The sequence below is a fragment of the Paramormyrops kingsleyae genome, chromosome 5, assembly GCF_048594095.1.
Source record: "Paramormyrops kingsleyae isolate MSU_618 chromosome 5, PKINGS_0.4, whole genome shotgun sequence".
Lineage (NCBI taxonomy): Eukaryota > Metazoa > Chordata > Actinopteri > Osteoglossiformes > Mormyridae > Paramormyrops > Paramormyrops kingsleyae.
Window position 1 is genome coordinate 25,717,300 of NC_132801.1, and position 13,109 is coordinate 25,730,408.

General features: G+C 44.2%; 1 protein-coding gene across 2 annotated transcripts in view; it reads left to right on the forward strand.

Annotated features, from left to right (window-relative positions):
- The window catches only part of myo1d (myosin 1D), an 88,402-nt gene extending 75,540 nt beyond the window's left edge, over positions 1–12,862 (forward strand). For both annotated transcript variants that reach the window (XM_072712470.1, XM_072712471.1), the window contains exon 23: positions 7,213–12,862. In XM_072712470.1, the coding sequence (XP_072568571.1) occupies positions 7,213–7,369 (157 nt within the window). In that variant the 3' untranslated portion in view covers positions 7,370–12,862. The remainder of the gene's footprint in view (positions 1–7,212) is intronic.
- Positions 12,863–13,109: the final 247 nt, after the last annotated feature.

Sequence of the window (13,109 nt, forward strand, 5' to 3'; positions counted from 1 at the left end):
TGCGCGCGCGCGCAAGCTTTTTCCCTGGGCCATGATACATATGTAGATATTGTTTTATTCATTAGCTGTTAACCACTAACTGAACTTCTTGTACATATGTCGACAAGTGTAGCAATTTCCCTGTGAATTTTCATGATGCTTTGCTGTAACTGTAGTATAGCCTTATTGCTCCTATAATCAAAACACAACCAGTGCCATTATGCCGGAGCGTAAGGACTCTTCAGTGTCATGTTTGACAAAAAAGAACGGTTATTGTGAAGAGAGAAGACGGAGCCATGAATGAACCGGCACTCTGGGTATCACAGAGCGCATCTGCATGGTGAAGGACGGGGGACAGTGGGTTCCTGCTGTAGTAAACAGTCGCACAGCTGATGGTGCGGGGTAATTACAGCCCCCGCAGCCTCATAATGCAGCTGCATTCAGTCTCAGCTCATTTCACTGCTGACTCTAGGAATGTGCTTCTCTTTGTCTTCCTTTACTTACTGCTGGGGAAAGACGTGTTTTGATGCTGAAGCTCAGGGCAGGAAGAGAACCTCCTGGTTATGTTAAATGGGGGGGGGGGGGTGAGATGAAAATGAGTTATATTACTCAGATCGTTTTAAGCTTTCATAGGGTGCAGATGAGTAGGTGGGTCAGTGAGGCTTGGATTAGCTGGGTTGGGGGGACATACACAGGAAGCTGTAGATGGGGTGATTTGTCAAGCACTGCGATGATGGGTGGGGGACGGGGTGGGGGTGTATTCATCCTTAGCCTCTAACATTCCCTAGAGCCCCATGCAACTCGAAGGGGGGGGGTTATAGATGAAAATTAGCATTAAATTATCAATTATTATTATAGACAGAAAATATTAATTGTACTGTTCTTTTGTCTGGTCTCTCTATAACAACAACTCTCTCACAATGCCACTGCGAGATTGCTTGGTAAAACTAAGGGAGCAGAGCCTGTCACCCCAGTGTCTAAGGCTTCACACTGGCTTTGAGTCAGCTATACAAGCGATTGATTTTAAAATAATTGTCCATAAATCACTTAGTGGTCTAGGCTCAAAATGTATTTTTCAGGTGCTTGAAGCCTACAAACCCAGCAGGGCTCTTCGATCCTCTGGGACTGGCAAGCTAGCAGTTCCTTAAGCTAGAACTAAGCAAGGTGAAATGGCTTTTAGCTATTATTCTGCCAAAACCAGAGGATCTTAGACATGATATGGCTGTAGCCATTTTTAAATCTACACTTCTGTCTAATCCACTGTACCTTTGGCTAATTGTGTAAAATCAGCTTTTTAACATTTTTTTAAACATTTTCAATGCATGCAGTGTTCCTTAATGTACGTCATTGTAGATTTCGTTCTGTCAGCTTTCATTTTCTTAGCATAGGTATGTTTTTATCTTCTGTAACGCACTTTGAATGACCCATATGTATGAATGGTGTTATATAAATAAATGTACCTCTACACACTGCCTATACACACATCTGGCCAGTAGCTCCCTATCCGCAGTTTCACCTGACACAGGGCTTTTCGTCCTGCTGATCCTTGGCCGCTTCTGTTAGTCCTGATAATCCCACATGAAGCGTGTCTCGCTAGCCTGCTCCTGGCCCCGGTGCTGTATGCGCGTGTCTGCGTGATGCACAGGGCTTCTTCGGCGACCAAAATAGCCGTGGCCATGTGTTGTTACTGTCCGGCGGAGTGTGGGAGGCAACCTGCCCTCCCCTGCCCTGCTATATACAGAGATGGTGCACTCCGTCCTCTGAACGCCGCCTGGCATGCTTTGCTTGCATTCTGTCACCTCCAAGGGAATGTTGTGCTCCAAGGATTGAAGCTTCTCCTCTTTGTTTATGCCTTTGTTCATTCATGAGCAGAGGCTATAATGGCTTCTCTGACCCCCCTCCCCCCCCCCCCATCATGCACACACACACAAAATGCCCTGTATCAGTCAGTATTGCATGAGTTTATGATAGCAGGCTGTGCCATGGTCGAATGTATGCACTGCACGCGCCTTTGTGTTGGGCAAACAAAGCACCGCCGTAAAGACCTAGCAATTAAGGTCTTTCTCCCAAGCTGTATTAATCAGCACGTTTGTTTTAGCTCAGTGTCGCTATGAGCCAGACTCTGAAATCCCCACGGCAACACAGCCATGTGACCCAAATGATAACACTTTACATTTCTGTGAATGGCAGCGGCTGAGGACAGTGGCTCCTTACACATTCCTTATAAGGGCGGGAGACAGATGGGGAAATAGCTGACATGGACTGCGGATTCATTTCTGCAGTGGTGGTGAAGACCGAGGAGAGGATGGAGATGCATGAATAGATTATTTCATATCTTTATTTATTCTGTTTGATGATATTTATGTAAGATGTTTTATACATTCGAGAGTCTCATAAGCTTGCAGTTGGGCAGCATCCTCTCGGTATCCCGGAGTTCTTTTGATCCCTGCATTTCTTAACGGCTGCTGTGTTTGAGAGGCAGCGGCTCGGAGCGGAGAGAATGAGCATTGATAATTTGGCTCTGCCCAGCTTGGATGCGGCAGGCTCTCTCGACCACATGCCGACCGCTCCCGCCCGCCGTGCCGCGGCGACAGGAGAATAGGGGGACGCGGAGCCGCATGGCGTGAAGGGCAGAGCCGCAGCTCTGGGAGGAATCGATTCTCCACCAGGAAAAGTGACGCCGTGGAGCATGCGTGGGCTGGCTGGGGGGCATTTGTCGCGCCACATGTCGTGGGAGGGGGTGGGAACAGGTCGGCTGCTACAGAGCAAAAGCAGAAGCGTACCAAACACAGCGTGTGTGATGCTTTCGTCATCGCCGTCGCCATCCCTTCCCATCTCATTCAAGCTCAGATTTTTGTGTCTCCTTTTCAATTTTAGCTGTGATATTAATAGTAAAGCAAATGCTACGTGAGGTAAACATCTTTCCTGGTCTGATTGCACTGTAACCTAAGATGGGCTGTGTGTGGAAAAACAAAGGCTCCGTGTTCCTGCCTGCATCATTTCCACGGTGCGAGCGAGCCAGCAGCCCGCAGGATGGGCGACGCACCTGTACGTCTGTGTCGGACATAAACAGAGACCGCGATGCCACAGGCTGGGTGCGGCTCACGGGGTGGGGCCCGGGAAAGAGGCAGGCTGCCAGCAGACATGGGGAGGCTGCCCTCCGAATCTGCTCCGTCTACCTCGTTTCCCCCCCCCCCCCCAGTCACTCAAGACCGCCTTTTACCTCCCTGGTTAGCTGGCAAGATAGAAATAAACAGAGCACAGGGGAATGGAGCAGAGGGAGATGGAGACAGTAATCGATTCTGGCGTCTCATTGGCTAACAGGGCCAGCAGTGACAGATGGAAAAGTTAATTCGGTTGCTGTGGTAACAGAGCAGGCCGACATTTCTTTGTGCCAGAATGTATAGACACTGTGTTACATGGTGTGTAGAATTTGAGGGATTTTTTTCCCTGTACCAAGTCAAGAAAGTAACAATATGTAACCTTATTACAATACGTAAGTTATTTTTTTATAAGTAATATTTCCTAAAAACCTCCTAGCTGAGTCACAGGAGGCTCTGCATATGGCTACCAAGACCTTGTGTACTTATGGTACCAGTTACCTTGACTGCAAAGTTTTCTGCCTTTATTTCGCTTCACTACTGCTTTCTCATTTTTTTTTTGCATATTTTTACTTTATTTTCTTAACACAGAGTATTTGAGTTTCTAACTGTATTTATTTTGACACGTTTTAGTGGTTATTTTCCTAATTCATTCTCCTTCCAATGTCCAGTCAGAGGAAAATGACTAAATCACTACTAATACATAATGGATCCTTTTCTCTAAATCCAGTTTCTGTTGCCTGATGTCTAGGCTGATTTTTCTTCCAGTCAGATTAACTGGAATCCATTCAACTGTATTATTATTCAGTATCTTACCATTTTTTAACAAGCGAAGTACAGAATCACTATCTATGGACTTATTTAAAGCTGTTTCCTTCATTTTTTTTGGTTCATTTATTCCCCATCAAACAAACTAGTATAAATGAGTGTTTAACGTAAGAATGACTCGTCATTCATATATCAAGTGTTTAATGTTGCCCAAATAATTAACCATTAACATGTTTTAATTTGAAAGGATGATAATGAACCAAAGAGCATGTTTAGTGGTCTCACTATAAGAAGTAGTGTGAGTGTTAAATGAGATTTGGGGGCTGCTGATCGTCCATTGGGAGCAGACCGAGGTAGGACTGCAATAAAGGAGCAGACACAGCAAAAGCCGTGGGGCTGGAATTTGTAGTACCTGAATCTCATAGCTGAAATCGTAATATGTAAATGAAGAAAGGAACTGCAGACTGACCTCACGTAACGTACAAGGACAGATTAGCCGGGTGGGCAGTTTGGATGGTGGTTGTGGCTGCCCTGTCATTGTCAGCGAGAGCCCCTGCGGTGACCTTAGCCAAGAGAGGTGTCCTTTCTGCCAGTTGGCCTGGGACCGAGGCCGCCGATTAGCACCGAGCAGCTATGGAGGAGATGCACACTGCTGCAGTGAAGCTGAGAGAGTGAACGGCCGTCACAGCCAGCCACTAGTGACGCTCCTTTTAGCTAAATGCATTTACTTATTGCCTCCTTGCACATAACGCCGGGTTCCTGCTCAGCAGCTCCTGGCTGCTCCTGCTCCTGCTCCTGTGTGAGAGCAGCGGAGCCTCAGTGGCCTGCAGCCTTGGTACCTACCCCCAACCCAGAGAGGGAGTGCAGGGACTTCTGATCCCAGATCAGTGAGCTTTTCCTTTAAAGGACAACAGATGTTAAAGATGAACTGAAGGCCACAATGTCGGACTACGCAAAGATGCCAGTATTGCCTTGACAACAGGGGCATGGATGTGGCAAACTAGCATTTTTGTGGTAGTCATTCTGTTTTTTTAATGTTAAAAATCTTAACATTTTTGTTCATTTTTATTTTTTATTATATATTATTCCTCCTGTAGTGCAGGGGCAGGCAGTTAGGAGAATCGGCATTTCTAAATTACCTGCAGTGTTTGCGCTGCCATGACAGTTCAGCCCCAGAAACCAGCACAGCAGAGTGCCAGCATGTCTCTTCACACACCCAGCTTTCATTATTTTTCCCTCACTTCTGTCAAGCAGTGGTGTCTCCCTCGCTGCTGCTTTTTCATGCTGTGATGATCTCGTCTCCGTCCTTTTCCCTCTTACTGAGCTTGTTGTTGTGCATCCAGCCCTCATTTCACATGCTTCTTATTGTATATTCACACTTGACAGTCTAACAATGACGATAATAGATATATAGATGCTGTGAATGGTTTTTCGCTTCATTAGCCATATTTTTGATTAATTGCTCAGTATCCCTGAACAATTAAGTAACCAATTGACTGATAAATCTTACTTGAGTTAGTGTCTGATTTATATTTTGAGGAGCACAAGAGAGCCAGATGCCTTCCAAAAAGAAGATACTACTTTTGGAACTTCCCTTAAACGTGAAGCTGGAATAATCAGTTGTAAATTTTGTGATCACTTGTAGCGATTTATGAATATGGCAGGTAGATATTGCATGTATTCTCCTACAAACGTTAAGAATTACTTGCCCAGTCATCTCTGAGCCCAGCATTTTGAGTATAATCTATAGGAATGGATGGACTTACTTTTTTCTTTGTGTGTCAGATTTGTAATGGAGTGTAAGTGACACCTTGCTTTACCATTTAGTTCAGTCATTTAGACAGCAGTCATGCATTTCTCACACATCACTGATCGTTGAAGAATGACGACTGGCGAGAAAGATCTTTGCTCAGCCTGACATTCTAAGCAGACGTGACAGGCTCACGGCTGACATCCCAAAGCTCCCTGGGCTAAGAGCTCACCCACAGCAGGTCAGCACCAGCAGCCTCCATGCCTGGAATGTTCCAGGCATTAAAAATGACACTGGAAATCTTTTCCGAATTTGTTAGTGTCGTGGCCACTGTTTGGCATACATCACTATCTCCTGTTCCTAGCTTTTTAAAGCAAGATGCCTTATGATGGTATTTAATAATTATCCATCAACTCATCCATCCATCTTTTAACTTCTTATCCTGATCGGGGTCATGGGGGGGGGGTGTCAAGTCTCTCTCAGGCAGCACAGGCTGGGGCCTCATTCTGGACTGGAAGCCGCTCCATTGACAGGCACATACACACAAATAAATGTAATACACTATATTATTAGTATCCTGCTATGCTAAGAATTTAGCTGAGCTTGTGTGTGTGTTTGTGTGTGTTTGTGTCTCTGTGTGTGTGTGTGTGTGTGTCTGTGTGTGTCTGTGTGTGTGTGTGTGTGTGCCAGTGCCCTTTGATGCCCTGGGTCTCCGGGTCCCCGTAAACCTGAGCAGGAACCAGGTCATCGGTGACGGGTGGATCTTTAAGAAGATTGTGCTTCTTGTCTGGCCTTTCGTATAGTAACAGCCAAGTAGGAAAGTGGAGCAGATGTTGCTTTTTGGCTTCCGTAATTAGTCATTATTAATTATTAAATTGCCGGTGAAAAGTGGCGGAGGGGCTGGGGGTGTGGCGGGGTGCCCCCCGGCTGCAAATGGGTCAGGCTGCATTGGGCACAGCAGGCAGCATCTGCTCAGCGCTCCTGTCTTTGTGTCCCACTTCTGCGCTCAGCATCTCACACACAGTGCAATTACAGTATTATTACAATTATTATTATTATTATTTCTTCATTTAGCATCTCCCAAAGACACTGTTAGGCAGAGTTATTTGAGTCGCACTGCCTACAATTTGCCCTGTCTATGAAAGAACAGAAATGGAATACCCGGCTCTGGGAAATTGTGAATATCCCTAATGTTCTCAGCGTCGTATCACCCAGCACGTGGGAGGGGGGGGTTCCCAAACACCTGCCGCTTTCGCCTGAACAAATAAAAGTCCCCTCCTTTTATGCTCAAAGAGCCCTTTTTTGATAATCGACGATCATGACAAATCTCCTGAGCCCACCCTGATCGTTAAAATTTACAGAGGGGAACCCCCCCCCCCATCCCTGGTCAGCGGCCACGCCCCCCCGTTTGTGTCCCTCAGATCCTGTGTGTGTCACTATCTCTCCAATTTTTTAGCTCAATGTAGACAGATCGTCACTGGACAAAGAAACAAAAAGATCTTCCGAATATTGGATTTCTGAAGATCTGGTATCTCTTCAGACTGTGGGCGGTGTTGAAAGCATCCTGCAATGACAGTGGCCATGTTGTCTCTCTCTCTCCCTCTCTTTGTGCAGTGAGAAGCGGAAGCTGCAGGTGAGCGTGGTCAGTCCCATCCAATGCAGCATGAATGGCAGGAAGTGCACCGTCGTCGTGGAAACCAAGATCAACCAATCTCAGCCGGACTTCATCAAGAGCCGCTCTGGGTACATCCTGGCTGTGCCGGGGAGCTAAGAAGGGCCGGAATGGGGGGTTCTCTTCAGAGCCGCCTTTGAGGACACGTTTTCCTGTTGGTATCCTTATTAAGGGAGTCATTTTTAATTGGGGAAAAATAGATGAAAAATTGTTAAGATATACACAGTGATGCCATACCAAAGAAGAAGAGAACAAAAGGCGAATTGTGGAAAAATCTTAGATATGCTTCCTCCTTGCCACCCGAACAGCATTTAAGATGTGATTTTTAATCGTGTATGAAACACACACACACCTGTACATAACTCATTAATGTCAGTTTAGAAACTAATAATACTGTTTCCTTTTTTTTTCTATATTTTTTTTATGTGAAAAGAGGCATTTTGTTCAAGATATCTGGCGTAACTCAAGAGTCATTATATATTTTGTTGTAATAGCCACACCCCTCTTTCAAAGACCATGTGACAATGGCCTGCCCAATCACACGTGTAGCCTTTGTGTGCCGGTCACTGGTGGCACACCTTTCTGTGCACATGCTGACTGCCAAGGAGGGAGCAAAGAAGCAGGTATATGCCACCCTAAGCAGAAGCATGTGCGTGTGGCTCTGCACGTAGCACGTGTCCTACAGGCTGGCTTCAGATATTCAAGGAACAGTGCCTGTAGTACTCGTTTTAAGCAGCATTCTAATATCTGTTAGCTTGGCTTGATGAGCTGGGTGTGCTGAGCATATCCTGATAACCAAAAACTGCTTTTAAAGAAGCAGCGAAATATCTTAATTTATATGCATTTTTGCACCTTTTCTTATCCTTTTGTTTATATATGTTGTTTATATAAATTTACCTACACTCAGTGTGTGCGTGTGTATGAATGATAGGCATTCCCGTGTGTGTGTGTGTGTGTGTGTGTGTGTGTTATATTCACACACCCACTAAATGCTAATGATGACAGCAGACAGGAAGCATTAGTGTGTGTCATTGCATAGTGTCTCGCTGACTCTGATTATAACCCAGTCGATGGCTGCAGCACTCCCACAATGCCGTGCATGCCTTAGTATCCGGATCTCAGGGAGACATACAGAGATGGCCAATGACTGTTCGTGTCATCCGTTCATGTTTTCTTTGTGAAATGATGGGCTATCACTAGGCAATTGTGCAGTATGTTGTCTCTCAGATTTTTACTTTAGTCAGTATGTTTTATTTCCTTAAACCTGCTATAGGTTACACATGGGCTTGCAGGTCCTAATATCCTTGAATCCCAAATGTCTCTTGATCAGCTCCAAAAAAAGTGAGATCAAACACAGCTAATTATTATCACTCCAATATCGCTGTGTGCATTGTGTTGCAGATTACAGACTATAATGCTAATGATGTTGTATTTAACATACAAGTCAACAAATCTACAGGTCATCCCAATATGTAGTTTTACAATGTCTTAGCTGAAACTGCTCTCTGATGGATTGTGCCCCTGCTATAGTTTCCTTAAGATCAAGGGTAAAAAGGTCTTAAGGGGGTATAAAGGGCCGTTTAATTTGTGAACTGTCACAATGGTGGTATCACTTAACGTTACCATCTAGTTTGTCTCTAGCCTGAGTTAATTAGCTGTTTGAGTCCTGCTCTGGAATAGTCTAACCAAATCAATGCCTTGGTGGATTAATATTTTCACAGCTCTCTCTCTGTAGTTATATATAAAGATGTATTTATATTATATGAATGACAGGACTTTCCCATCATGCAGTCTTACTCTCGTTGGTCAAGGTTTTGGAGTCTCCCAATTCAAATGACATTAATTAAACACAAAGCTGTTTCCTCTTCAGCAACACTCTTTATGATGTAGTTGGCATGGTATATAAATTTTCTTGTATTCTGTTGCATTGGACTGGCTGTTCAGATTCAGAGTTAAACATCCTTCAGACTGTAGTTACACAGGTAATTCAGTTTATGAAAAAGACATACTTTTCAATTATCAAGGGAGATCCAACATAAGTCAATCTATAACCATGATGATGTCAAAATGACATTACATTACCACCATTCGTGCTTTCAGTCCTCATTCAGTGTAGTCTTTCAGAGTAGGGTACTGAAGTGAAAATCAAAGGTGTTTATTTGAGCTTATTCCATTATTTGTGAGCATGCTTGTGATCCACATGTTTCTGATCATTGTGCCCCCCTCCTTTCCTCTGCGCTTCAACAAGTCTCTGTGCAAAATGTTGACTCTGTTTGACTGAAAGGGATGTGGGGAGTTTTAAAAGGGAACTCCCAGGGTGTCTGGCCTAGTTAGAGCAATTCCAGGAGAGGGAGCGAGTGCCAAACTCAAAGAAATCCGTGATATTTTCTGACAACATCATTGCGTTGGGGTTTTGTAATTGCAAATTAATTTTAATTTCATGGAGTAGCTGATAAAAACACCTCTGTCTGGGTATGCAGGAGGTCTACATGTGTACATATGACATAACATGCCTTTCCAATTAGCTACAATTAAATTACAAAGAGAGTTTGTGGATGGTCCTTAAACATCAGCAAAACATGAAGTTTAGGTGCTGGGACCCCTAGGGAGGGGGGGCAGGTGAAGCCTATTCAATGAAATCACCAAAAAATGCATTTGACTTTGTTACTCTGGCAATGAATTTGAATATCATCAGCAAAGTCGCTCTTCCCAGGTACCACTGGCTGCTGTATGACTCAATGCAGAGTCTGAGTCTGAGTCTGAGCTGTGTCACCTGCCAGGCTTAAGGCAGAGCTGCACAGAGGTAAAAAAAATAATTGGCGTTGTTCTGCAACAGAAGGGGGGCGGGGGGGGTGTGAGCTGGCTGCGCTGTCTGTCCGCTGTATCCGCAGACCTGACTCCCCCTCACAGGGTGCCGGCCTCCTACAGTGAGACGTGTGTCTCTCTTCTCCAGTTGGCAGAAGCTTCTTCCCGTGGCTCCGTGTGACCTGTAGTGTGAAGAGGCAGCCTTTGGCCTGGCAGCCGCCGTGCTCGAGGTGTGCCTGCCCCCCCTCTGTGATGTCTGGGCAGGCATGGCTGTATACCAAGCAAAACTGGGGTAAAAATGCGAGATGATGCCTTAAGTGCAGTACTTCAGTTCACCATTTTCATACAATTGGATGAAAACGCCAGTAAGGCAGCGTGTTCTGGTACTGTGCTCGTTCCCATTTTGCCAATCCAGTTCTTCCTCACCCAGACCTCAGTGCTTCAATCATCTTCATTTAACATCCTCTCACCTTCAGTAGTTTCAGCATCTTAGATGCAGGTGTGTACAAAAAGATATTCTGCTCCCAAACAAACTGATGCTTCCTGTTCATTACCAGACTTACTGTCCAGACCGGAGAATTGTGCCATCCCATTAAACAGCACTGGTCCCATAATTTCCATACCTTGAGCAAAGAGGAAGGAAGATCAGACAATGTTCCGACCCATAAATTGTTGTAGCCACATTTAGAATTCAGCGGTCTTGACATTTCTGCTTTAATGCATCGCTGTTGCTGTGGATTTAGCCATGTTGCTAGTGTCAGGTCCGAAATTAGCAGATCTGCAAACGAACATCCTTTAGCGCATAAATCTCCAAAGGAATCGACCTATAGAGATGTAGGATCTCATGGAGCAAACGGGTTGCTAACAGACACCCGAATGTGCCTCTAGCTTTCAGAACTGGAATCTCGTATATCTGGCCACATGTTGTCATTGGCCCTTGCCCAAGCCTTGGCTTTTTTTGTGTTTGGATGTCTTAATGTTAAACGCTATTTAAAATTGGAATTATAATTCAGAAAAATTATTTAGCGAGTCGGAGTGTTCATTTATCAGGCTTAATTAAATCACAGCAGTTCACACGCTCCTGCTGGGAGCGCAGGTGGTTCTGTACTCTGCCGCTGCTGTGGTCGGTGACGGTAGAGCGTGGAAGAGGGTGCTGTACCCTCGTAGCCATCCCATTTGGGGAGACTTCTCTGCTCTGGGTAATTGACCTTGTGACGGGAAGCTGATGCTTAATAATTCCTAATCGTGTTACTTCCTCCTCATTGTCTTTTCTCTCAAAATTACTTTTTAAGTTTAAATCACAACATTCTTGGAAATGAGGTAAAGGGAGCTAACTTTCTCCTGCAAATGAATGTGTGTTTGTTTTCTGTAACCTATAAATTATTTTAAAGGGAACCATTATGAAAAGTGCTTACAGTTTATACCAATATATACATGGTGCATACAATGTTCTACGATATAATTTTAATGATTATTTTGTGACATCACCTATCATTACAATCAGGTATTTTTATGGAAGTGGATGTATCACTGACACTCATTTTGCTGTTTTCAATGCAATTTTGGCCTTAAATAACATTGGCATTAAAATCCTATTCTGTTGTTTTGTTTTTTGTAACATTAAAGTCATTCCACTTGGAAGCAGTGTCTTGACCATCAGCCCTTACCTTCGGTTCATCCAGCTAGTTTCCCCGTATAACGATAGCAGCATTTCTTATGGGAAAGTCAGAGATCCGATCCCCTCTTGAACCCCATTCTCAGCCACGAAACAACTCTGTCTCCACCATTCGCAGCTTGTTCTTTGTGTTTTCACAGCCGTTGAGCCTGATGACTTTAATTTTATTCCTCCAGTAGGGCCTACAGTGCCCAGCATCTTGTATGAGATGAGGTGAGGGCAGTGGTTTGTCTATTAGTGACAAGGCGTAATTGTCATTTTAAAACTCGATGTTTGCATTATGTTTCTGCTTCACACGGTTGCTCTTTGCTTCCTCGGGGTCTGTCTGTTTAGTTTCCTGATGGAGAAGTGAAGTTGTTGGATGTGGTTAGATGCTGATGTACCTGTAAAACCTATGTATCGTTGTGATCTGGTATTTCGCAATAGGTCCAATATTATACATATATATATAGATATACATAGATAATATACATATATATCTAAAACCGGGTGTTAAATCAGAATCTCTAGGAAGATCAAGGGGGGCGCCTCTGGATTTTGGGCCCTGTGAAAGCATATCATACTGAGCTCCCAAACCAGACCAATCGAATCATGTTTCAAGCTTTTTAGGGCTCCCATTCACCCTTGGAATCATCCTAATTAACCCCCCCCCCCCTTCATGGTGCCCCTGAAGATCAGGTATAGTTCTGTTCATAGAATAGAATAAAGTTAAAAATAATTAGAAATCTTACTGTATTTAACTGTTTTGTGGCCTTGATACATGTCGTCCTTGATCAGCATATTTGATGAGGTGTTTTGACAGGATAAACCCTTTGGTAATCCTACGCACACTGCTTCCACTATCAGCCAAAACAAAAAGGGCTTCTCAGTGTGATGTGCAGCCCACAGCATAGACTAAATACCAAAACTTCAAACTCCATATATGGAGTTAGGGCATTTTAAATGTGTTTTGGTGTTTTTGTATGCCTGTCTTCATCTTCTAATGGATATATCAGCACTATGTTAAATACATGCAAGGCAATATTAAGTGCTGTAAGAATGTACTAGAGCACGCAACATTTTATAATGCTGGATCATTTGTGTATTTGTCAATAAAAAATTCCTAACCGGAAGCTGTCCTGTTATTCTCTTGTTTTTCTTTTGCTTTTAACTCAGTTGAGGTCACGTGGAAGCCAATCGCCTTGGTGTAGCATCTTATACTGCTGTAAATCTACACCTTTACCTGCCTGGGGTCATGCCCTTTTCATGTTGGCATGTAACACTGAGGTCCAGACAGGGAGTCCCTGTAGATATTTAGATTTTTTTGTAAGGACATATGCTCTAACACCCTTTCTGAAGACCTGGACCCTGCAAGGACCA